The sequence below is a fragment of the Kogia breviceps genome, chromosome 5, assembly GCF_026419965.1.
Source record: "Kogia breviceps isolate mKogBre1 chromosome 5, mKogBre1 haplotype 1, whole genome shotgun sequence".
Classification (NCBI taxonomy): Eukaryota; Metazoa; Chordata; class Mammalia; order Artiodactyla; family Physeteridae; genus Kogia; species Kogia breviceps.
Window position 1 is genome coordinate 15,877,088 of NC_081314.1, and position 27,336 is coordinate 15,904,423.

The 27,336-nt window shown below is 38.0% G+C and overlaps 1 protein-coding gene and 1 pseudogene across 6 annotated transcripts in view; both read left to right on the top strand.

Moving 5' to 3' along the window:
- Positions 1-27,336, top strand: part of CEP70 (centrosomal protein 70) — a 114,628-nt gene that overhangs the window by 32,596 nt on the left and 54,696 nt on the right. For 5 of the 6 annotated variants that reach the window (XM_059065184.2, XM_067033704.1, XM_067033705.1 and 2 more), the window contains 4 exons: positions 1,682-1,738; positions 17,983-18,064; positions 18,169-18,257; positions 19,932-20,006. In XM_059065184.2, the coding sequence (XP_058921167.2) occupies positions 1,682-1,738; positions 17,983-18,064; positions 18,169-18,257; positions 19,932-20,006 (303 nt within the window). The remainder of the gene's footprint in view (positions 1-1,681; positions 1,739-17,982; positions 18,065-18,168; positions 18,258-19,931; positions 20,007-27,336) is intronic. The other variant, XM_067033706.1, reaches the window with a different exon arrangement.
- LOC131757560 (TM2 domain-containing protein 1 pseudogene) lies at positions 23,336-23,877 on the top strand (annotated as a pseudogene).

Here is a 27,336-nt window from a genome sequence, read left to right on the forward strand (position 1 = left end):
GAGATAACAGAGCTCTATAAAGAAAAAAGAAAGGAGAGAGGTACTGCAGAGATGGACTGGAATTTTCTAGACTGACTGACTGTAGATGTTGAAAGAAGGAGAGCAGTCAAAGATAGCCAGATTTCAAGCTAGGTTTGGGGAATGGGGAAGGAGGATAATGGGTTCATTTACGAACATTAGGCACTTTACATCAGCCACAGAGAGATATCAGGCCTACAGTTAGAAAGGCTGAACTCCAGAGAACTTTAAAATTTAGAGAGAGAAAGAAGAGAGAGAAGAGGAGTTACACTTGGGTGTCAGGCTAACCAAGGAACAAGAGTGTTTGAAGAAGGAGAGGGTGGTAAGAAGTGTTACGTGCCACCTCATTGGTTTGTGTTTGCCTTGCTCGGAATTACTGGTTTGACACATAATAAGTCCTCTTTCAAAGTTTATTGAAGGTAGAGGTAACAGTCATTCAGGATGAATGAAGTTTGCCGTGCAGGAAAAAGATAGAAATGGAATGGTAGCATGGGGGAAGGAAGAGGTGAGAGGGCTTGTGAAGTATATAAAGGAAATTAAAGCATATTTGCAGGATAATGTGAAAGCTGGTATGTGTTGGGATGGGGAAAGTTGAAGAGAAAGAATCTGGAAAGTTATGATATTAAAAGCACAGTTGGTTGAATTAGCTCTGAAAAAAAGGAGATGGGTAAGTTTCCCAAGATAGAAGTGAAATACTTTACATTCTTGCTTTAAAAAGAATAATATGTGAAAGTATAGTGTTATTTTATTTTTCTTTGAGGATTTTTTGAATTACAAAAGCAATATGTGCTTTTAGAGATTCAAACAATATAAAAATATGTAAAGTAAAATGTTATAGACCTGCTTACCCCTCCTAATTTCCACAGATATGTCTGGTATCCCAGAGATACCACTTTTTACAGTTTAGTTTTTGTCCTTCCTAGTGTTTCACAGCAATAGTGCTGTTGGCTTTTGGGTGGGACCATTCTTCATTGTGTAGGGCATGATGAGCATTCATCATGTTCATTGATGAACTTTTAAGCATCGTTGCCCCCTCCCCAACTATACAGTGTGACAACCAACACTGTCCCCTAGTTGTGGTATTATCCCTCCGTTAAGAACCCATAGAGTTCATTTTCAGTACATATACAGATTCATTTATTACTATCTTCTTAAAAAAATAGAGTAATGTTATACATTTGGCTATGCAACATTTTTTCCCTTATCCATTCTCATTAGGATGTACAAATTTGCATTGTCTCTTCTCATGCCTCATCATTTTCTATAATATGGATGTGCCATTTAACTTTTCCCTTGTTGATGAATATTTAGATGGTATCTGAGTTTTCACTCATAAATAATGGTGCATCGAGCAACTTTGTTCATCTTGAGTTACAGCCTTAGGCACATATTTCTGTGGGAGTGATTGCTAGAGGTAGAGCTTTTTGGACAATATGCATTTAATATGTTGAGATTTAATGTCTGTGGTTATTTAAAAATATATACATTAAAATTAAAATATATGGCATAGTGTGATACTTGCTTCTGGCAAAAATCACTTAAATTGTTTATAAATTTGCAGATAAACCTGTATGTTTATCACTGTAATTTGAAATTGTATAGAGAGAATAGTAAATGTTCCAATACCACATTTTGAAAGTAATTCAACTTATCTGTTTTCTAGGTTGCTTTGCCTGATTGATTACTATGAATCTAAAATTAGAAAATTTCGTAAACAAAGGTACGACTAGTCCTGTATTACAATTTTTAAAGTTATTATCTAGTCATGAATTACAACAAAAGTTTCTATGGGCTTTTGAAACAAATATGTTTTGGAAATCTACATGATATATGTATAATTTACCTAATATGTTTAACTACAAATTTCTTTTTTTTATAAAGATCTTCAAGACTGTACTTTACCACTTATGTTAAAATACATTGTTGCATTTATATTAAAATATGTATATTTAATAATCACCAAAGTATCGGTCACAGAATAGTATTCTTCTTTTGTTGAAGTATTATAATTCGTTCTACTGATGTCATCTAACTACTAGATAGTTACTGAGTATATCCACAAAGTGTGTAGGGTTGGATTAGATGCCTGCCAAAGTACAGCCTAATTCATATACAGATTTATATGAGATAAAGATAAAATGTCAGTGAAAAATCAAGTATATAGAGTAAAACGCAGTTGTCACCTCTGATTAAAGAAATAAGGGTACAGTTTAAAAATAATGGTCTTTGACTAACTAAAAATAGCTGAAAGACATCTAAGGCCAAATAATCTAAAGTGCTTTAATATAGTCATTAAAACAGTGGCTATTCTGTTTCATTGTTTATAAATGGAACAGTTCTTCTAACAAATATTTGAGCACCTACTTTCTGCCAGGTTCTGTTTTTGTTACTGAACAGATAAAATAGATAAACTAGAATAAAGCAGATAAGTTCTCTGCTTTCATTAAGCATACATTGTCTAGTATTCTTGCCCCAGGAGTACTGACTCCAGAAACTCAGTAGGACTGATGGCAGAGCTATGCTGGTTGCTGATTCCATCTAGCACCTTGGGACTCTTAAAAAATAGCGAGATGGAGGGAAGAAGGGAAGAAAGAAGTGAAAAAGGAAGGAAGGGAAGATGAGAAAAGAACAACTAATGATAGAGCAACTCCTTGCTTTGTTCTATTCAGAAAGTAGTATTATACCAATTAACTTCAGGGACCTTCTGATTTTCAAAACTGTGTCTTTTAGATGGTAGGCATGGTGTTAGATAGATTCTAGAGATAGGACAAAGTTTTGTTTGTTTGTTTATCTTGGCTGCATCAGCTCTTGCTTGCAGCATGCAGGATCTTTTTATTTTTTTTTGCAACACACAGGCTCTTCGTTGAGGCGCGTGGGCTTCTCTCTAGTTGTGGCGTGCTGGGTTTTTTTCCTCTCTTTAGTTGTATCGCGTGGGCTCCAGAGTATGGGGGCTCTCTAGTTGAGGCATGCAGACTTAGCTGCCCCACGGCATGTGGGATCTTAGTTCCCCCACCAGGGATCGAACCTGCGTCCCCTACATTGGAAGGCGGATTAGTTTCTTTACCACTGGACCACCAGGGAAGTCCCTAGGACAACGTTTTGAACACTGTTCTTACCTTCTAGGAGTTTGCAATCTAGTAAGGGAGATTAAATGTAAACACATTAATAGTTAAAAATAATATGAGACTTAAAAGACACTAAGGCATAATGTCACAATAGAGTAATTACTAAAAACTGTACAGACAGTAAGTAATACAGGAGTCGATAACAGGAACAAATTTGTTTTAGATGGAGTAACCAGGGAAGCCATTACAAAGCAGATGGGGGTTGTGCTTGAGGTTGAAGAATAAGTAAAATTTGGGAAAGCGGAAAGGCAAAAAACCACTGCTTGTATGCTTTGAGCAAAAGTTGATAGATGTAAGAGAGTAGACTTTTTTATGGTACTATAAGCCAGTTTGGCTGGACTTCATACAGGACCAAGAGTGAGCTATAAATGAACAAAAAGACATCATTTGCCTTGGAGAGAAGGAAGGTGCTTTTTGCTTTGATACAGAAAAGCTGGTGATGAGGTTGTAGGTATGTGTATTAGGTGGGGTTCTAGAGAGAAACAGAACCAATAGAATGTACATTTATATGCAGAGAGAGATTTATTTTAAAGGAGTTGGTTCATGAGATTGTGAAGCTTGCAAGTCTGAAATCTGTGAGGCCGGCATGCAGGCCGGAGACCCAGGGAAGAGTTGATGTTGCAGTGTTGAGGCTGAAGGCAACCTGAAGGCAGAATACCTCCCTTCTTGAAGATTTCAGTCTTTGCTCTTAAGATCTTTAACTAATTGCACAAGACCCACCCACGTTATGAAGGGTAATCTGCTTTATTCAAAGTCTATTGATTTAAATATCACATCTAAAGAATACCTTATGGCCATATCTAAACTGGTGTTTGACCAAGTAGCAGGGCACCGTAGCCTAGCCTAAAATGAACAATCATAGTATGAAGAGTAAAGAGAAGGCAAATGAATAATTTCATTTGAGAGGTTGTAAACTGTTAAGCTCACAGAATCAGGAAAATAATGAAAATGAATAAAGCAGGTTAGGTGGGAACTGTGGCACATTGGAGAGCGGTGTACCATCTGTCTTAAGGGGCAGTTAAACTGTACACTCTGCGAGGAATGTGAGCCCACTGTAGCTAAATCTGCTTTTTTGAGAAGTTACAATGTTAGGTTTATAAATGGAATCAGATTTTTTAATGTTTGCAACTAAAACTCAGTGTTCTACAGCATATTATACGGTCCAGACTGAATATTATTTGAAACCTGTGCTCTATATCTTAAATAAATTGTAATCTGGATTCAGGAGTTGGTTGACTTCTTTTCTGTAAAGGGCCAGATTGTACGTATTTAGGCATTTTAGTCTATATAGTCTCTCACAACTGGTCAGCTCTGCTGTTGTAGCATGAAATGAGCCATAGACAGTAAGTAAATGAATTGGCATGGCTGTGTTCCATAAAACATTAACTTAAGAAAGCCTGCTAGATGCAGCCCGCAGGCAACAGTTTGCTGACCACTGATCTAGATGATGAAGAGAGAACATTTGGGATTTGTAGTAAGAGTGGAGAAGATTTAGTATAGCCATCATTGAAATGTCTTGTGTAGAATGTGGTGTGAGAGGTTGCCTCTGAAGTTGTGCAAACTGGCATTCTCTGACTAAAAATAATAAAAGGATTGAGGCCATTGGGGGTGGTGGTGTTGAATCTGGTTTTCATGAACTTGTAGTGAAAATCTGGGATTGAGGAATGAGGACCTTGGAGGAAAGGAATTACTTTTTTGCTTAGCAATCCTATCATCACTGGTCTAGCTGAAGTGAAATATAATACTTTGGGCAGTGCAAACTACGCTCAGGTCAGATACTTGGATTGAATGTCTCATTAAGGGAGAAGGATACAGGAAGAAAATAGGGGCTGCATTATACATAATGTTCTCACAGATGGAAAATTAGAAGTCATTTATACTTTGCAGTGATGAAGAGTCTGCCCTGAGGAGAGTTTTTCATAGTTCATTGACTGAACAAAGTTTATCAGTCTCTTTTCTAAGAGTAAATACTAACTTGATAGATTGTAGCAACTTCAAGGTGGATTTTGAGATCTACAAATAGGATAATAGTATCACCTGAAGAAGCAGGAGTACTCTAAAAGGAGGGTGTAAGAATTAACTGACAAGTTTTATATTACTAAAAAAAAGAAGGTGAAAGAGAAGGGAAAATGAAGGAAGATGGGCTATGATTTGGAGGCCTAAGTGGGATAAACTGGAAGAACAGGAGGAGGACGTATGCACCTGTAGAGCTAGGGGAGCAAGACCAAAGGAAGAAGACAGATGGGACATGGGCCTCTTGCAGAGGTAGAAGCCCTCTGTTTAACACCCACTTTTTAAGGGTAGCGTTGTCCAAAATTTTTCTCCTCATGACACAGAAAGTGATGTTTGTGTACCACACTGGGGTCTGGCCACTTGTCCTGAGGACTGAGAGAGATGAATATCTTGGCACATTTGTAATCCCTTTGCACAGTGCACCTATGGCACACCATCTGGACCCTCATTTTAGGGCACAGGCTTGAGAAGGCCTCCAGAGAGCTCGTGAAAGACAGTTTCTGAATACTATGGACTGGTATTCCTTTCTGCCTCCATACATGAGAAAACTCAGGGAAAGCAAAGAAAGCTGCAATCAAGGCAGCAGATATTTGAATACAAGTGTTAAACAGTTGGAAATCTTAGAAAACTGCAAACATGGTATAACCTCTGAAACAGGAAAAGTAAATTTTAAAATGATAGGCTCTCAGCTATGAAACTTTACCTACTTTTAAAAAAAATTTTATTTATTTTTGGCTGCATTGGGTCTTCATTGCTGCGCGTGGTCTTTCTCTAGTTGTGGCGAGCAGGGGCTACTCTTCATTGTGGTGTGCGGACTTCTCATTGCGGTGGCTTCTCTTATTGTGGAGCACAGGCTCTAGGCGTGCGGGCTTCAGTAGTTGTGGCACGTGGGCTCAGTAGTTGTGGGTTGCGGACTCTAGAGCGCAGGCTCAATAGTTGAGGCTCACGGGCTTAGTTGCTCCGCAGCATGTGTGATCTTCCCGGACCAGGGCTCGAATCCGTGTCCCCTGCATTGGCAGGTGGATTCTTTTTTTTTTTTCTTTTTTTTTTTTAACATCTTTATTGGAGTATAATTGTTTTACAATAGTGTGTTAGTTTTTCCTTTACAACAAAGTGAATCAGTTATACATATACATATGTTCCCATATCTCTTCCCTCTTGCATCACCCTCTCTCCCACCCTCCCTATCCCACCCCTCTAGGTGGTCACAAAGCACAGAGGTGATCTCCCTGTGCTATGTAGCAGCTTCCCACTAGCTATCTAATTTACATTTGATAGTGTATATATGTCCCTGCCACTCTCTCACTTCGTCACAGCCCACCCTTCCCCCTCCCCATATCCTCAAGTCCATGCTCGAGTAAGTCTGTGTTTTATTCCCGTCCTACCACTAATCTCTTCATGACATTTTTTTCCCTTAGAGTCCATATATATGTGTTAGCATACGGTATTTGTTTTTCTCCTTCTGACTTACTTCACTCTGTATGACAGACTCCAGTCCATCCACCTCATTATAAATAACTCAGTTTCATTTCTTTTTATGGCTGAGTAATATTCCATTGTATATATGTGCCACATCTTCTTTATCCATTCATCTGTTGATGGACACTTAGGTTGCTTCCATCTCCTGGCTATTGTAAATAGAGCTGCTATGAACATTTTGGTACATGACTCTTTCTGAATTATGGTTTTCTCAGGGTATATGCCCAGTAGTGGGATTGCTGGGTCGTATGGTAGTTCTATTTGTAATTTTTTAAGGAACCTCCATACTGTTCTCCATAGCGGCTGTATCAATTTACATTCCCACCAGCAGTGCAAGAGGGTTCCCTTTTCTCCACACCCTCTCCAGCATTTATTGTTTCTAGAGTTTTTGATGATGGCCAATCTGACCGGTGTGAGATGATATCTCATTGTAGTTTTGATTTGCATTTCTCTAATGATTAATGAGGTTGAGCATTCTTTTATGTGTTTGTTAGCAATCTGTATATCTTCTTTGGAGAAATGTCTATTTAGTTCTTCTGCCCATTTTTGGATTGGGTTGTTTGTTTTTTTGTTATTGAGCTGCATGAGTTGCTTATAAATTTTGGAAATTAATCCTTTGTCAGTTGCTTCATTTGCAAATATTTTCTCCCATTCTGAGGGTTGTCTTTTGGTCTTGTTTATGGTATCCTTTGCTGTGCAAAAGCTTTTAAGTTTCATTAGGTCCCATTTGTTTATTTGTGTTTTTATTTCCATTTCTCTAGGAGATGGGTCAAAAAGGATCTTGCTGTGATTTATGTCGTAGAGTGTTCTGCCTATGTTTTCCTCTAAGAGTTTGATAGTGTCTGGCCTTACATTTAGGTCTTTAACCCATTTTGAGTTTATTTTTGTGTGTGGTGTTAGGGATTGTTCTAATTTCATACTTTTACATGTAGCTGTCCAGTTTTCCCAGCACCACTTATTGAAGAGGCTGTCTTTTCTCCACTGTATATCCTTCCCTCCTTTATCAAAGATAAGGTGACCATATGTGTGTGGGTTTATCTCTGGGCTCTCTATCCTGTTCCATTGATCTATATTTCTGTTTTTGTGCCAGTACCATATTGTCTTGATTACTGTAGCCTTGTAGTAGAGTCTGAAGTCAGGGAGCCTAATTCCTCCAGCTCCATTTCTCGTTCTCAAGGTTGCTTTGGCTATTCGGGGTCTTTTGTGTTTCCATACAAATTGTGAAATTTTTTGTTCTAGTTCTGTAAAAAATGCCAGTGGTAATTTGATAGGGATTGCATTGAATCTGTAGATTGCTTTGGGTAGTATAGTCATTTTCACAATGTTGATTCTTCCAATCCAAGAACATGGTATATTTCTCCACCTATTTGTATCATCTTTAATTTCTTTCATCAGTGTCTTATAGTTTTCTGCATACAAGTCTTTTGTCTCCTTAGGTAGGTTTATTCCTAGATATTTTATTCTTTTTGTTGCAATGGTAAATGGGAGTGTTTTCTTAATTTCACTCTCAGATTTTTCATCATTAGTGTATAAGAATGCCAGAGATTTCTGCGCATTAATTTTGTATCCTGCAACTTTACCAAATTCATTGATTAGCTCTAGTAGTTTTCTGGTAGCATCCTTAGGATTCTCTATGTATAGTATCATGTCATCTGCAAACAGTGACAGCTTTACTTCTTCTTTTCCTATTTGGATTCCCTTTATTTCTTTTTATTCTCTGATTGCTGTGGCTAGAACTTCGAAAACTATGTTGAATAAGAGTGGTGAGAGTGGGCAACCTTGTCTTGTTCCTGATCTTCGTGGAAATGGTTTCAGTTTTTCACCATTGAGAACGATGCTAGCTGTGGGTTTGTCATATATGGCCTTTATTATGTTGAGGAAAGTTCCCTGTATGCCTACTTTCTGCAAGGTTTTTATCATAAATGAGTGTTGAATTTTGTCAAAAGCTTTCTCTGCATCTATTGAGATGATCATATGGTTTTTCTCCTTCAGTTTGTTGATATGGTGTATCACGTTGATTGATTTGCGTATATTGAAAAATCCTTGCATTCCTGGGATAAACCCCACTTGATCATGGTGTATGATCCTTTTAATGTGCTGTTGGATTCTGTTTGCTAATATTTTGTTGAGGATTTTTGCATCTATGTTCATCAGTGATATTGGCCTGTAGTTTTCTTTCTTTGTGACGTCTTTGTCTGGTTTTGGTATCAGGGTGATGTTGGCCTCATAGAATGAGTTTGGGAGTGTTCCTCCCTCTGCTATCTGTTGGAAGAGTTTGAGAAGGATAGGTGTTAGCTCTTCTCTAAATGTTTGATAGAATTCGCCTGTGAAGCCATCTGGTCCTGGGCTTTTGTTTGCTGGAAGATTTTTAATCACAGTTTCAATTTCAGTGCTTGTGATTGGTCTGTTCAAATTTTCTATTTCTTCCTGGTTCAGTCTCGGCAGGTTGTGCATTTCTAAGAATTTGTCCATTTCTTCCAGGTTGTCCATTTTATTGGCATACAGTTGCTTGTAGTAATCTCTAATAATCTTTTGTATTTCGGCAGTGTCAGTTGTTACATCTCCTTTTTCATTTCTAATTCTATTGATTTGAGTCTTCTCCCTTTTTTTCTTGATGAGTCTGGCTAATGGTTTATCAATTTTATTTATCTTCTCAAAGAACCAGCTTTTAGTTTTATTGATCTTTGCTATTGTTTCCTTCACTTCTTTTTCATTTATTTCTGATCTGATCTTTATGATTTCTTTCCTTCTGCTAAATTTGGGGTTTTTTTGTTCTTCTTTCTCTAATTGCTTTAAGTGCAAAGTTAGGTTGTTTATTCAAGATGTTTCCTGTTTCTTAAGGTATGATTGTATTGCTATAAACTTGCCTCTTAGAACTGCTTTTGCTGTATCCCATAGGTTTTGGGTCGTTGTGTCTCCATTGTCATTTGTTTCTAAGTATTTTTTGATTTCCTCTTTGATTTCTTCAGTGATCACTTCGTTATTAAGTAGTGTATTGTTTAGCCTCCATGTGTTTGTATTTCTTACAGATCTTTTCCTGTAATTGATATCTAGTCTCATAGCGTTGTGGTCAGAAAAGATACTTGATACGATTTCAATTTTCTTAAATTTGCCAAGGCTAGATTTGTGACCCAATATATGATCAATCCTGGAGAATGTTCCATGAGCACTTGAGAAAAATGTGTATTCTGTTGTTTTTGGATGGAATGTCCTATAAATATCAATTAAGTCCATCTTGTGTAATGTATCATTTAAAGCTTGTGTTTCCTTATTTATTTTCATTTTGGATGATCTGTCCATTGGTGAAAGTGGGGTGTTAAAGTCCCCCATTATAATTGTGTTACTGTCGATTTCCCCTTTTAAGGCTGTTAGTATTTGCCTTATGTATTGAGGTGCTCCTATGTTGGGTGCATAAGTATTTACAATTGATATATCTTCTTCATGGATCGATCCCTTGATCATTATGTAGTGTCCTTCTTTGTCTCTTGTAATAGTCTTTATTTTAAAGTCTATTTTGTCTGATATGAGAATTGCTACTCCAGCTTTCTTCTGATTTCCATTTGCATGGAATATCTTTTTCCATCCCCTTACTTTCAGTCTGTATGTGTCCCTAGGTCTGAAGTGGGTCTCTTGTAGACAGCATATATATGGCTCCTGTTTTTGTATCCATTCAGCCAGTTTGTGTCTTTTGGTGGGAGCATTTAATCCATTTACATTTAAGGTAGTTATTGATATGTATGTTCCTATTACCATTTACTTAATTGTTTCGGGTTGTTCTTGTAGGTCTTTTCCTTCTCTTGTGTTTCTTGCCTAGAGAAGTTCCTTTAGGATTTGTTGTAGAGCTGGTTTGGTGGTGCTGAACTCTTTCAGCTTTTGCTTGTCTGTAAAGGTTTTAATTTCTCCATCAAATCTGAATGAGATCCTTGCTGGGTAGAGTAATCTTGGTTGTAGGTTTTTTTCCTTCATCACTTTAAATATGTCCTGCCACTCCCTTCTGGCTTGTAGAGTTTCTGCTGAAAGATCAGATGTTAATCTTATGGGGATTCCCTTGTGTGTTATTTGTTGTTTTTCCCTTGCTGCTTTTAATATGTTTTCTTTGTATTTAATTTTTGACAGTTTGATTATTATGTGTCTTGGCGTGTTTCTCTTTGGGTTTATCCTGTATGGAACTCTCTGTGCTTCCTGGACTTGATTGATTATTTCCTTTCCTATATTAGGGAAGTTTTCAACTATAATCTCTTCAAATATTTTCTCAGTCCCTTTCTTTTTCTCTTCTTCTGGGACCCCTATAATTCGAATGTTGGTGCGTTTAATGTTGTCCCAGAGGTCTCTGAGACTGTCCTCAGTTCTTTTCATTCTTTTTTCTTTCTTCTGCTCTGCAGTAGTTATTTCCACTATTTTATCTTCCAGGTCACTTATCCGTCCTTCTGCCTCAGTTATTCTGCTACTGATCCCGTCTAGAGTATTTTTCATTTCATTTATTGTGTTGCTCATCGTTTCTTGCTTCCTCTTTATTTCTTCTAGGTCCCTGTTAACTGTTTCTTGCAAATTGTCTATTCTATTTCCAAGATTTTGCATCATCTTCACCATCATTATTCTAAATTCTCTTTCAGGTAGATTGGCTATTACCTCTTCATCTGTTAGGTCTGGTGTGTTTTTATCTTGCTCCTTCATCTGTTGTGTGTTTTTCTGTCTTCTCATTTCGCTTATCTTACTGTGTTTGGGGTCTCCTTTTTGCACGCTGCAGGTTCGTAGTTCCTGTTGTTTTTGGTGGCTGTCTCCAGTGGCTAAGGTTGGTTCAGTGGGTTGAGTAGATTCCCTGGTTGGGGGGACTAGTGCCTCTGTTCTGGTGGATGAGGCTGGATCTTGTCTTTCTGGTGGGCAGGTCCTCGTCTGGTGGTGTGTTTGGGGATGTTGGTAACCTTATTATGACTTTAGGCAGCCTCTCTGCTAATGGATGGGGCTGTAGACCTGTCTTGCTCTCTGTTGGGGATAGGGTGTCCAGCACTGTTCTTTGCTGGTCCTTGATTGAAGCTGGGTCTTGGTGTTGAGATGGAGATCTCTGGGAGATTTTCGCCGTCTGATATTACGTGGAGCTGGGAGATCTCTTGTGGACTAGTGTCTTGAGGTTGGTTCTCCCACCTCAGGGACACTGCCCTGGTGCCTGGCTGGGGCACCAAGAACCTTTAATCCACACGGCTCAAAATAAAAGGTAGAATAAATAGAAAGGAAAGAAAAGGAAGGAAGGAGGGAGGGAGGGAGGGAAGGAGGGAAGAAAGGAAGGAAGGAATGAAGGAAGGAAGGAAGGAAGGAAGGTGCAGAGGAAGAAAGGGAGGAAGGAAGAGAGGAAGGGAGGAAAGAAGGGGGGAAGGAAGGAAGAAAGGAGGGAAGGAGGGAAGAAAGGAAGGAAGAAAGGAAGAAAGAAAGGGAGAAGACAGAGTAGTATAAAGTATAGTTATTACAATAAAAAATAATTATTAAGAAGAAAAATTTCCTTTAAAAAAAAGAAACAAAAAAAAAAAAAACAGAAAAATGGGTCGGTCTAACCCTAGGACAAATGGTGAAAGCAAAGCTATACAGACAAAATCTCACACAGCAGCACTCACATACACACTCACAAAAAGAAAAAAAAGGGGAAAATAATAGTATATCTTGCTCCCAAAGTCCACCTCCTCAACTTGGGATGATTCGTTGTCTATTCAGGTTTTCAACAGATGCAGGGCACTTCAAGTTGATTGTGGAGCTTTAATCCGCCGCTTCTGAGGCTGCTGGGAGAGACCTGCCCCTCTCCTCTCTGTTCGCACAGCTCCTGGGGTTCAGCTTTGGACTTGGTCCCGCCTCTGCGTGTAGGTTGTCCGAGGGCGACTGCCCTTCGCTCAGACAGAACGATGTTAAAGGAGCAGTTGATTCGGGGGCTCCAGCTCACTCAGGCTGGGGGGAGGGAGTGGCACGGGGGCGGGGTGAGTCCGCGGCGGCAGAGGCCGACGTGACGCTGCACAGGCCCAAGGCGCGCCGTGCGTTCTCCCGGGGAAGCTGTCCCTGGATCCCGGGACCCCGGCAGTGGCGGACTGAACGGACTCCCGGGAGGGCCGGTGTGGAGAGTGACCTGTGCTCACACACAGGCCTCTTGGTGGTGGCAGCAGCAACCTTAGCGTCCGACACCCGTCTCTACTGTCCGTGCCGACAGCCGCGGCTCACGCCCGTTTCTGGCAGGTGGATTCTTAACTACTGCGCCACCAGGGAAGCCCCTACCTACTTTTCTTTACCCAGAAATATATATCACTGTAGATTACTATATCACTATATGGTAATATAGATTAATCTATCACTATAGATTACATGGAATATATTGCTGGCTTTTTCTATTAGTATTTCCCTGGCTTGGTAGATAGATTAAAGAGCCAAGGAAAGTAACGTAGGAATAAAACCTACAGGCCTCAGATTGAATTTCTTCTGAGATGTCAGAGACATTTGGAAAGTTACCCCAAGGAAAATAGTTCTATAATGAATTAGTAAAGTGAAGTCCCCTTGTCTAATTCCATCCTTCTTTTTAGATAGAAAGTTTTTAAGTGGTCTTGGGAAATGGAGGCAGGTGGCTTTGAGGTTAACCTCTGACTGAACATGATTTGGATTAGGGAAGAAAATAAAACGCAGGATTTCTCTAGTTTTGCTCTTTCTCTCCACCCCTAAGGAGCATGGTCTTCAACACTGGGTCTCTCCTGAGGCTTCTGGAGGCCATTGGAGAAAGGGTGGGAGGAATTCGGCTGTGGGGATCCCATGTCCAAATGAGAGTTTGTGGATGCTTAGAATTATGTTTTTACTTCAAGAAAACCACAAAACCTGTCAATGCTAAATAAAGAACTACAGGAAAAGAAAGTGAGGATTCTTTACTGAAACTCATTTCCCTTTAGGTCTGCATACATTTAAAATTGGTCTCCTCTACTATATTCATATATTAGGTTTCTTTTGAGAACAAGTATAGCCATAGTAGCAGGTATTTTAGAGTATATATAGGGAATGAAGTGAGTGCATAGACATTGGAGCCAGAGAGATTTCAATTTGAATCTCACTACTACTACTAACTATTTGAGTGACTTTGAGCAAGTTAAATAACTACTCAAACTCCTCACCTGTTAAATGTGAAATAGTTTGTATAAAACATCTATCTTAGTACTTGTTATATAGAGGCTACTCAGTCATCCTTATTTTAGTCATCTTTCCTAAAATGGTCATTTGTTCAAGGCTAGCATGTCTTTTAGAAGAAGGTCTGAGGGGGGATATATTAGTACAGCTGTCTCGAATAGGAACGTAATGCAAGCCACATAAATAATTTCGCATTTTCATGTAACCAAGTTAAAAAGTAAAAAGAAACCAATGGAATACATTTTAATATATTTTATTTAATATCCAAAATATTATCATTTCAACATGTAATCAATAACATTATTAGGTATTTCACACTGTTTTTCATTGTAAGTCATTGAAATATGGTATATATTTAATTTACAGCACACCTCAATTCAGATACTAAATTTTCATCAGAAGTATTTGATCTGTATTTAGATTTCACGAAGCCTAGTTCAAAAATAGACTTATATACTCAAATTGTTCTATACATACCTAAAAGTTTTCTAGCACCTGAATCAAGTACAGAAAACTTCTTTCCTTTAATATTTACATCCACATTTACAAAACTGGCTCATCTTTTTTAGAATAATTGGTTTGACTGAAGTAAAGGTATATCTGCTTGAAAACTATACCCAACTTAAATTCACTAACTCTTCTATTTAATTCAGAAGGGTACTGCAAAACTGAAAAGCAGCTCTAAATCAGTCAGTAGCAACAAAAAGTTCCTCAAAGTTTTCTTGTAGTTTTTACAGCCAATTGATATGCACTGTGGATTAAAACTAAAATCTTCTACCATAATATTAGAAAATGTGTGTAAAGTCAATGTTGATTTGTGTTATGAAAAGTTTTTATTTCACTGTAAATTTTCATAACCTATTAGCTTGTCATAGATATGCTTTTCCTTTCTTTGGAGCTTCAAATGTATTTTAATTTAATTTAATTTTAAAATATTTATTTATTTATTTATTTTTGGCCGCATTGGGTCTTAGTTGCAGCACGTGGGGTCTTTCCTTGTGGTGCATGGGCTCCAGAGTGCTTGAGCCCTGTAGTTGTGGAGCTTCAAATTTAGCTTATTCATATGTAGAGTGATATTGGTGAGAAAACATAAACCACACTACCATTTTTGTGTTCGGTTATTGAGCATTTGGCAAACATTTTGTTTGTTTATTTCAAGAAAATATTGAATTCAGGTTAACAGTACAGTTAGTCTTTGTAACTCTTCCATGGCTCAACCAATAAGCATTGGCAAAAAACACAAGATTGTTAAAGTCATTTTGTTTCAGTGGTTCTGCAAACTGGTATAGCATTTACACAGGTGCTGTATGATTTTAGCAACTATGTTCATGACACTGTCATAGTCTGCTTCAGAAAACTGAGCACATTTCTAATATGTATTATACAGTATAACAAAGCAATGAGAAACATCAGTCTTTTGAACATTCCAGTGACTCTGGATTTTTGATGTTACAAAGCTAGAGCACCTTCCATTGTGGAAAAAAATGGTTTTTTCATATCTAGCTGAAATTCTTCTTTGATAGATATATAAAATTGAAAGACACACCATAAGTGTGATATTTTTATTTTAAGACCTCAAATTGTCAACATTTCTTGGTAAATCTGGAAGTCCTCTGAGACAGAACATTCCCAAAGTGTTAACTGAGATACGATTCATCTAAAGATAAAGAAATGTATTTGCAATTTTTAAAATTAAATCAATTCATCTTTGATGTTATAAGAAAGGTCTGGTATTCTCCAGGCAGTTGTTCGTGGGCTTAATTGAAGATCTTTCACTTTTTTATAAAAATAACTTTTGTTTTCTCATAATTTTCCAATAAAATTTCCACAACAAATAATTTATTTCATGTAAGGACAGTTTCTGTTTTAGTGCAACATTTCAAAATGTTTTATAGGTGGCCAAATTATAAGCTCAGATTTTGCTAAAAAACTATTTTAGAAGTTTTTGTTGTATGGTTAATTTTGATTTCGGTGACTTTCATTCTTTTTTGACTGTTGAGAGGAAACGTCTTAATATGTTCATTATGTATTTGCTGAAAATGCATCCTATCGTTATCTACTTTATTATCCTAAAAGATTTTTTATATAACAACTTTTTAAAATAACGGCTTTATTGAGATATAATTTACATGCCATAAAATTCACCATTTTAAAGCCTACAATTCAGTGATTTTAGGATATTCACAAAGTGTGTCATCATCTCCACAGTCAATTTTAGAACATGTTCATCACCCCATTGAGAAACCCTGTTGGCAATCACTCCCCGCCCTGAGCCCTTACTCTACTGCAGCACAACATCACAAAATATACAATTCCATTTACATGAAATGTCCAGAATATGCAAGTCCATAAAGACAGAAAGTAGATGAGTGGTTGCCTAGGAATTGGATTGTAGTGGAGTAGGGACTCAGGGCAGAGAGGAGATGGGGAGTGATTGATAATGGGTATGGTATTTCTCAGTGGGGTGATGAACATGTTCTAAAATTGATTGTGGAGATGGTGACACAACTTTGTGAATATCCTAAAGGGATATCTCATTGTGGTTTTGATTTGTGTTTCCCTAAGGACTAATGATGAGTGTCTTTTTATATGCTTATTGTCCATTTGCATATCTGCTTTGGAGAAATGCCTACTCACATCCTTTGCCCATTTTTAAATTGACTTTTTTGTCTTATTGTTGAATTGTAAGAGTTCTTTATTAATTCTGGATATAAGTTGCAAATATTTTATCCCATTCTGTGGGTTTTCTTTTTTCTCTTGATGGTGTCCTTTGACGCTCAAGAATGTTTTAATTTTAATGAAGTCCAGTTTATCTTTTCTTTTCTTTTCTTTTTTTTTTTTTTTTTTTTTTTTTTTTTTTTTTGCAGTATGCGGGCCTCTCACTGTTGTGGCCTCTCCCGTTGTGGAGCACAGCTCCGGACGTGCAGGCTCAGCGGCCATGGCTTATGGGCCCAGCCGCTCTGCGGCATGTGGGATCTTCCCAGACCGGGGCACGAACCCGTGTCCCCTGCATCGGCAGGTGGACTCTCAACCACTGTGCCACCAGGGAAGCCCTGCTTCAGTTTTTAAATTTTAATTAAAATGAAATAGAATTAAAAGTCTAGTTCTTCAGTTGCATTAGCTATATTTCAAGTGCTCGTTGCCCGTGTGTACCTAGTGTTTACCGTATCAGACAGCCCTGTGTTAGTGTATCAGGATTTTTAAAAACATTAATACTGATTTTCTAGTACTTTATAGCTCACAGAATGCTTTGATAACTTTTTTATTTTTAACACCAATTCTGTGAGGTGGATGTGACAGAAATTATCTGTTTTATAGATAAGAAAACAAATTTTGAGAGACTGACCTACCCCAATAACACAACTGGTTAATGGTGATGTTAAGACTTGAATCAGGGCCACTAAGTCTGTGGCCTTGTGCACTTATACTCTGCATTTAAAAAAAAATAAATTTATTTATTTATTTTTGGCTGCATTGAGTCTTCGTTGCTGGGTCTTAGTTGTTGCGCGCGGGCTTTCTCTAGTTGCGGCAAGCAGGGGCTACTCTTCATTGTGGTGTGTGGTTTTCTCATTGCAGTGGCTTCTCTTGTTGTAGAGCTTGGGCTCTAGGCACACAGGTTTCAGTAGTTGTGGCTCGCGGGCTCAGTAGTTGTGGCTTTCGGGCTGTAGAGCGCAGGCTCAATAGTTGTGGCACACAGGCTTAGTTGCTCTGCAGCATGTGGGATCTTCCCAGGCCAGAGCTCAAACCCATGTCCCCTGCATTGGCAGGCAGATTCTCAACCACTGCACCACCAGGGAAGTCCCTGCATTTTTTGATACAGATTTTTTGGTGACCTAAAAGTACTAGAAGGAAAAAAACAATATGCATTGTTTGTTTATTCATTCAAGAAGTGTTTTTTCACCACCTCTTATGCCCCATATTCTTCTGGGCAGTGAGATACAATGGTGAACAAGACAAAGTTCTGGTCTTCATGTATGTTACCTTCCAATTAAGGCATTAGTGAACAAATATATACTATAGTACTAGGTATTAAGTAGTATGTTCTAATACCATTTTCTGTGAGAATAAGTAGGAAATTTGGCTTAAATTTTAGTTCATGTTTAGGTTATCAAAGTCTTATTATATTGATTTAATTTTTGTTAGCTAGATTCTTTTTCTTTGAAGATAAATTTTTCATAAATACCCTGCATGTATCTTTTCATAGGCAATGTAAAGAAGATGAAAGTCAGTCAGAAGAAGACTACAGAAGTCTGAGTGCTTCACCCCCTTATAAAGGCCTTCTAATGGTATGGGGACTATATGACTGATAAATACTTTTTTAATAAAGCAAAATGATAATCTAAATAATCTCCCAGGAAAGTTAACTATATTTTTATGAAATGTATTGCAGTCATTACAGAATCAACTCAAGGAATCGACATCTAAGATAGATGCACTTTTAAGTGAAAAGCTGAATCTCCAAAAAGATTTGGAAACCAGGTGAGAGAAACTTGTCATTTTTATTTAACTTCCATTTAAGCATAAACTGGAATTTTGAATATTAAATAAATCATTCTGTCCCCTTTACTCTAAAACTAATGTTGGGGGGCTTCCCTGGAGGCGCAGGGGTTGAGAATCCGCCTGCCGATGCAGGAGACACGGGTTCGTGCCCTGGTCTGGGAAGATCCCACATGCCGCGGAGCGGCTGGGCCCGTGAGCCATGGCCGCTGAGCCTGCGCGTCCGGAGCCTGTGCTCCGCAACGGGAGAGGCCACAACAGTGAGAGTCCCGCATACCGCAAAAAAATAAAAATAAAAAAATAAATAAAACTAATGTTGGGGACCTCATACTCATACTTATTTTAGTCATTTGTCTCATATCATGGAAAGAGCAGAAATACATACATAGGCAAGGGAAGTAAGAAAATAGGAAGAAGATAAAACTGGGTAGGAACTCAGAATAGATTCAGTCTTATGTCAGCAGGTTTCCCTTTCCCAAATAACTTTATTTTTTATTTTAACGTTTTTTTTCAAATTACTTTAGAATGTCTTATTACTTCATCATATGCCTGTGTTGTGGGAAGGGGGGGAATTAAAAACTTTAAATGGCATACAACAGAAAGGTTTATTTAGGTACAGCATAATACCACAAAAGGATGGCACTCTACCTGTTAACAGAGAGTAATAAGGAATGCACACTGCTGAGACTTTTTTATTCAACAAATATTTGTTGAATACCTATTGTAAGTTAGACATGGTCTTAAGTTCTGGGACAGTATATGATAAGCAAAACAAATACCTTGTTCTTGTAAATCTTATACTTTAATGGAGAGGAGACTGATACCTACAGTAAAAACCATTTCTATAAAGTTTAAAAGCCTGCCACATAATAATGTGTAAATTAATGGTTATATAAATATGAGGTAAAAATTTATAAAACATTCATGGGAAGAAGAGTGAATTTCAGATAGTGGTTACCTGTGGTATGGGAAGGAGAGCAATGACAGTAATCAGGGTCACACATGAAGTTTTAAGTATATGTATAATGTTTTAGTTAAAATATTTGAAACAAATTACTATTCAACTTTGGTAAAGCTTGAGGGGTGGACACAGCACTATTTGTCTTACTATTCTCTATTCTTGTCTGTACATTTGAGATAATTCACTATAAAAACAAGTAATAGATTAATAACAATAAAAATGGGTAGAAAGTTTTGAACAAGGAATACACAGAAGAAGAAACCCAATAGCCAATAAATACCTCATTAGCAGTCATGAAATATTTTTTTAAATTAACTAATTAATTTATTTATTTTGGTTCTGTTGGGTCTTAGCTGCTGCATGTGGACTTAAGTAGTTGTGGCACATGAGCTCAGTAGTTGTGGCTTGCAGGCTCTAGAGCACAGACTCAGTAGTTGTGGCACACGGGCTTAGTTGCTCCACGGCATGTGGGATCTTCCCGGACCAGGACTGGAACCCGTGTCCCCTTCAGTGGCAGGCGAATTCTTAACCACTGTGCCACCAGGGAAGCCCAGCAATCATGAAATATTTTAAGAATTTTTAAGCATATTTGTGACAAGTAACAGGGTATACACTATTGTTTATTATTAAATATCTTTATGATATAGTTTTATTAAATAAAAATAAGTGCATTCAACATGATTTATCTTCTGCAGGCCCACACAGCATGAATTAAGACTTTATAAACAACAGGTGAAGAAGCTGGAGAAAGCCCTTAAGAAAAGCATCAAGTAATTATATTTTACCAAAGTTAAAAATTAAGATTTTGTATCTTATTATTTATTTTTATTACCTGTCAGCTTACCTCATAGTGACCGTGGCTCAAAATTACCAGGCTGATGGGGGGACATGACATTAAAAAGGGATATTTCTGGTTCCACAGTTTTAAAGGTTTCTACTGTATTGGATTTGGCTGTATATGCATCTTAAACAAGAACAAGGAAAAGGTAATTGTCTGATATAATAAAAGGCAAAGATTTTAATTAGAAAGTTGTCTTTGGAAGTCCTGGAGGAATTGCAAGAGAATCATTGAAATTAGAGGTAACAAGCCCCAAATTTTTGTTGGTGGTAGTTATGACATGAATAATATATAGCCTCATCGTATTTTAAAACTAAAGGTACCAGAATGAATGCAGTGTGCCATTCATATCCACTACCTCTCTTTTATGACTTTGAAAAGCATGTACTCAGAGGAGTTTCAAAAAGTTGGTAATAGTGTTAGTATTGTCTGAAGATTAGCTATGTGTACTCTTTGATTCAAGGGAATGGGACTTGAAGTAGTGCAGTGAGCATTGAGACGAAATATTTTTTAAATGACATGAGTTAAAATATGCATTCGATGTATTAAATCAGTTGTATTCGAGTATGTTGATTCAATTTTCAGTGACAGCTGTTTCCTCCTTATGGCAGCACATGCCACAGTGAAAGGGAAGTATTCTGGCCATCCAGGAATTACATATTGAGTTAAATTAAGGAAGGAAAACTAAAAAAGAAAAGAGAAGTGGAAGGTTTGGAAAGGTTGCATTCATTCATTCAATTAATATTTTTTCCCTTCCTACTATTGCTTGATATTTTAGGTACCTGTAGTACCTCTTCCTATCTGCTTGGCATTCTGCATACTGAAATTACAGTGGTAAATCAAATAGAAAAGGTTCTTGCTCTCATGAAGGTTATGTGAAGGGGGAAGGTCAATGAAAAAAATAAGACAATTTTGATATAGTATAAGTACTAAAGGTAAAATAGTTTGAGAGTTACTATTGTATGAGTTTGGACAAGAAGTGGTAGTGACATGGTCAAAGGTGGCAGTAGTGGAGATAGAACTGATAGGACTTGGTGATGGATTGGGGATATAGGCAGCTGAGGGGGGGAGAAAAATCAAGAGTCAACTTAAAAAATCAACTAATCAAGACTAAGTTTTAGTCCTGAATAACTAGGTAGTTGTTGGGGCATTAACTGAGATAGGAAAATTGGTCAAGGAGCAGCTGGGAAAAGGAGGATGTAAGGGACATAAAAAGTCAGAGAAGGTGTAGGGGAGGAAAACTCCACAGCCTTCTTAGGGTCTCTGGCTGGGCCTGAAAATTAAACTGACAAAGACAGATTAACATGAGAAAAGTATGTAAATTTATTTAATGTAACTTTTACTGACCTGAGAAGAAATGAAGACTTGAAGAAACTGTTAAGCCTGAGCATTTTACTACTAGGTTTGATGAAGAGTGGAAAGTTGTGGGAAAATGTGATAGTACAAAACGTTATGAGCTAAGGGTAATAAACTGGGGGAAATCCAGATTCCTCGTCTTCAGAGATAAAGATGCTCCTTTCCTCTGGGTACAGGGAGGGCACCTGTCACATGAGGGTCTTATGGTCTGCTTCAGGGGAGAAGGGGGAGGTCAGAGAGTCCTTCCTGCCATTTCTCAAATTCCTTCAGCTTAAAACATTTCTTATGTCAAAGTGGCATATTTTGGGTTTTTTGTTTGTTTTTGTTTTTGGCCACACCATGCGGATTGTGGAATTCAAAGGAATCTTAGGACTTCAGTGTAAATGTATCGGTGAAGATACACACACATATAAAGGCATGCACATATATTCATAGAGATATCTAGTCATTTCCTCATTATTCACAGATTGCATATTTATGAATTTGCCTATCTGCTGAAATTTGTTTTTAATCCCCAGATCAGTAGTGGTGGCACTTTCACAATCATTCATGGATGTGCCCACTATACACAATTTCAGCTGTTGAGGGTGATGCTCTGCCCTTTTGTTTTAGCTTTCATAATGTAAAGTCATTCTTTTTGCTGTCATATGCCACTTTTACTTTTTCATTTTTTGCTTTTTGTTGGTGATTTCTCCAAGATGGTCCCAAGCATGGTATTGAAGTGCTATATAGTGTTCTACACACAAGAAGTCTGTGATGTACCTTGCAGAGAATATACATGTGCTAGAGAAACTTCATTTAGGCATGAGTTATAGTGCTGTTAGCCATGAGTCCGATGTTAATGAAACAACAGTATTTAAAAAGATGTCTTTATAAACATTAACACACATAAAACAAGGTTATATATATTGATCAGTTGAAGAAAATGTGATCAGAGGCATGCAGGAACCTGATCCTGTATTTCCCCTAGCAGCAGTGGTTCAGTCTTCACTAATTCAGTGTACATGGTGACTTTATAGAGTATAACTACCATGAATAATGAGATTTGATTGTGTATATGTTTTTTGTTATTCATTTGGGAACTGGGTTTTAGAGTGACTTCACTATTAGACTTTAAAATTGTGATTCAGAACCAATCCCTGCTATATATTTCTGTTGAATTTTGAAGAAATGATTTGCATTTTGAATAAAGGATTTCTGTTTTTAGAAATTTACATTTGGAATTTTAAAAAAACTATCATTAATTTGTTTTTAAGTTTGGAACTTTTGTAGTATCTAGATGTGAAACAGAGAATTAGGAATGTTAGATAACTTGCCCATATAGCACAGGTGGTACGTGGAAGAACTTGGAAAGAAATCAGATCCAAACCCAAGTATTTGGACTCTTAAGCTTACACTCTTTTTTTTTTTTTTTTTCCTGGCTGCGTTGGGTCTTCCTTGCTGTACACAGGCTTTCTCTAGTTGCGGTGAGCGGGGGGCTACTCTTCATTGCGGTGCGCGGGCTTCTCATTGCGGTGGCTTCTCTTGTTGCGGAGCATGGGCTCTAGGCACATGGGCTTCAGTAATTGTGGCTCGCAGGCTCTAGAGCGCAGGCTCAGTAGTTGTGGCCCACGGGCTTAGTTGCTCCGCGGCATGTGGGATCTTCCCAGACCAGGGCTCGAACCTGTGTCCCCTGCATTGGCAGGCGGATTCTTAACCACTGCGCCACCAGGGAAGCCCTCAAGCTCACACTCTTAACCACCACACTGATAATTAAAACCAAACAGAACACCCAATGAAAACAACTTTTTCAACGTAAAAAATTTTCAAATTTTTATTTTCTGCCGGGGCAGAGGTAGAATATTTTTTTCAAAGAACTACTGTGATGTTAGGGAAATAATCAAAAGTAAAAATCTCCAGGGAGATGCACCGGTCCCCAGCATGGCGGCTGCTTGGCCCTCCGGGCCGGTTGCTTCCAAGACTGCCGCTGCTCGGCTCCTGGCTGTCCTGTGGGCTGTGTCAGTAACCACAGGACCTTGGGGAGCTGCCGCCGGCGGCAGTGAGGAGTCACTTAAGTGCGAGGACCTCAAAGTGGTACAATATATTTTGTAAAGATCCAAAAATAAATGATGCTACACAAGGACAAGTTAACTGTACAAACTACACAGCTCATGTTCCATGTTTTCCAGCACCTAACATACCTTGTAAGGATTTTGGTGGCAATGAAACACATTTTACTGGAAATGAAATTGGTTTTCTCAAGCCCATATCTTGCCAAAATGTGTTTGTTAAAGTTTTACACTGTAGGATTTTGTGGAATTAGGAGCCTAATCGATTTCATTCTTATTTCAATGCAGATTGTTGGACCTTCAAATGGAAGTAGTTACATTATAGATTATTATGTAACCAGCTTTACGAGACTGAGTATTACCAATGAGACATTTAGAAAAATGCAGTTATATCCATGAATATTGTTTAAAAGAAACAGATTTGGGCCTCGTTGATTTTAATAGAGAACTCTCAGTGTGTAGATTTCCAGATTTTCCTTTTTCCATCTTCACATACCACATTATGGATTCTGTTTAATTTTTTGTTGTTGCTGATGTTTTTCTTTTGTTGTGTCAGTTAAAAACATATTATTCTGAGATTTATTTAATAGAACTTTGAGATTTATATGATAATACAGTTTTTCTTAGGCTACTGACTCTATGAGATAGATAGCTTATTACTCTGATGTTAATATATTTTTCAAAGGCAAGTTGCCACTTGTCCTTTTCCCTTCTGAAAAATAAAAGTATGACTTATTCAAAAAATAATTTAAAAAAATCTGTCAACCCAGTGAATCCTCTCCACACATGTAGGAAAAAAAAAAAAAAAGAAACAGTTTTATATAACATTTTGGAATAAATATCCAGCCAGACTGCAGTGTGCATTAGAGGCAGTCTGCTAAAGAGATTTCAAAGACTGAAAGAAATCTTACCCTTTAATATATCCAGGCAGATATGCAGTCCGTTACATACGTGGAATTGTCTTTAGCCAAAGGAAAAATGAAACGTATTGTATCTTCATGACAAGGAGGAAGTTACAATTTAGAGCCAGGAGCATAGGCTAAGCTCCAACAGGGAAAAGGAGACAAGGCACCCTCTTCCCTGATGTCCACCTTCAAAGAGATGGTTCTAGGGTTCCCAAGAAAGACACTGCTAGGATATAAAATTGGCAGGAGGCTTATGTAAATTTTAACAAGATCTACATACTTCTTAGGATTTATAGCTACAGGTTTTCCAAAGGAAATGCTACAAGAAAAGGAGGGGAAAGTCTCCCCCCACCTTCTTTTTAGAAATTTATTTATTTATTTATGGCTGCATTGGGTCTTCGTTGCTCTGCACAGGCTTTTTCTAGTTGGGGTGAGCGGGGGCTGCTCTTCGTTGCGGTGCACGGGCTTCTCATTGCACTGGCTTCTCTTGTTGCGGAGCATAGGCTCTAGGCTAGGCGTGTGGGCTTCAGGAGTTGTGGCACGCGGGCTCTAGAGCACAGGCTCAGTAGTTGTTGCGTACAGGCTTAGTTGCTCTGTAGCATGTGGGATCTTTCTGGACCAGGGCTTGAATCTGTGTCCCCTGTATTGGCGGGCAGATTCTTAACCATGGCGCCACCAGGGAAGTCCTTCTTTCCCTTTTATAACTAGAGAAAATTAATTTTTTTTCTTTAGTCTGTAGTTACCTTTCAACTAACCAATCTTCAATATCAAATTAATTTAACATGGGAAAGCTTCTTGTTTGAGTTAATATTACAAACAAGTTGGTTATAAAATTCTGTTGCTGGGAAGTGATCACATAGGTCTGCCAGTGCAAGACAACCAAAGGTACTATACTAATTCCATTTAATTTTTCAGTGGTATTTATATTTTGCTAAAAGAAAATAAAATCAGAATTTCATCACCCTAGTGTTGAGCTGACAGGAGTTGAGGTGGTCAGTTAGGACAATGAGCCAAACTGAAATTAACAATCAAGGCTTTATTGACTTACTGCAGTAATATAAGAAAGAGGGCAAAAAAGGACTGGCTCCTCGGTGTTCCGTTTTTCCCCATAGAATGGCACCAGGTAAGGGTCAGTCAGTGACATGCTGCATAGATGACTCCTGTTGTTTCATGGGCCTAGGGGAAGGGCAGGAAGTGGAAAAATACTGAGTCAGAGTGGAAAAGGTGTTTTAGTTAAGGCTCCCCCATCCATCCCCCAAAGAGAACTCCAGAACAGGAGTCACTATGAGATTACGGAAAGGCTTCAACAGACACAGTTAAAAGCTATAAAGTGTCTGCACACAGAAACTTATCAACACAGTGTTTTAAGTTGGGAGTACAGTTTTCTGGATTTCCCAGACTCCACAAAGAAACAGCTGTTGCTGCTAGCTACGTGGAATGGGTGTCTGCTAAGTATGTAAAGAATTCCTTAACCATTTTAGGGGATTTTTATGGCCTTCAGGCTCTGCTCACTACTCTGGAGACTATAAAACGACCCTGGAATATTTCTGAGTACAGCATATTCTGTTCAAACACAGGTTTCTAAAACACCAATTAAGTCATATGCAATTGGAAAATAAGGGTATGATTAATAGTATAACATAGAAGTTGCATTGTTTACATGCACTTTTTTCCTAGGTACAAGGAGTTAGAATAGCAGTATAGTATAGACTTCAGGAAGGGGTAAGCTTTGCTAGTACATAGGCACCTGCCCTTTCAGATCTATCTTAAGAAAATTTAAAATGACAAACTGCACCCAGGGCTCCCTCCCTAACCCTCAGCATTAGATAGACTATAGGCTGGAGGCAGGTTGCACTTCTTTCCTCACCTGTTTTAACCTCGGCTTCTTTGGCCAGGAGCTCCACTTCCATCTTCATAGTTTTGGCATCCTCAAGCCAACATTTCTGCTCTGTTGGTTATGCATTTGTAATATCGCCTGAGGCAACCTCCAGACATACTTGAGCTGTCTAACTTATCTCCTGAGCCACCAATTATTGTTTTTGTTAGTTGTCTAGTTATAAAGCTGCAACAGTTTTAAATAGTCTGGTTGCTAACAATTTTCTCCTGAACCCTGTTATTTTCACATGTGTGGTTTTGCAAAATACAAAAGTTTTCAGGAGTATTATGCTGTGGCAGATATTTACTGTGAGACTATGTGAGCCAAAGGTCAATTCCCCATGAATCCCTAGCTTTTACTAATCCTTACCTTCTGTAAATTTAGAAAAACACTGGGATTAAATAAATTAATACATGTGAGTGCTTAGAAGAGTTCCTGCGTAGAGAAGTTTCTCAATAATGGATTCTCAAATACTAAATATCATCATCACCAGGCTCCCAATATGTTAAGTTATTATCGTTATTACATTGAGGGTATCTCTTTATTCACCTAATTAATTGAATCACATTTCATTTCTCAGAGTGACTGTAAGCTAGTACATGCAATTCAGGTTACTATACTGGCATTTAAAATACTGTATATCCATAGTATAATATTTATTAATCATACTTGCAAACAGTTCATTGATAAATTAAACTTTTCCACCCGAATGAAAGGTTAACTAACATTTAAAATCAGATATATCAGTTTACTCATAGTCCCACTATAGAGCTGTTGGCTTTTCTGTGTTACTTTTGTATTCTAGACAGTATGCTCCTGGCACTGCCTTTAGGCAAAACTGTTAAATATGTGAATATGGTAAATAGATGGGAAGTCAAGTGGAAAATAGATTGTGAGCTCTCTGTGTCTCTTAGAGGAAGGAGGTTGACTTTTTATCTAGAGCTAATTCTGTTTATTTTGTTTCTGGCATATGCTCATCAGAGAGCAGAGAAAAGCAATTGAGTAAAGATCAAGGGGAATACATGTGAGTGAAGGAGATAATTGTAAGGTGGTGATAAGAGATGAGGTAAGAAAGGA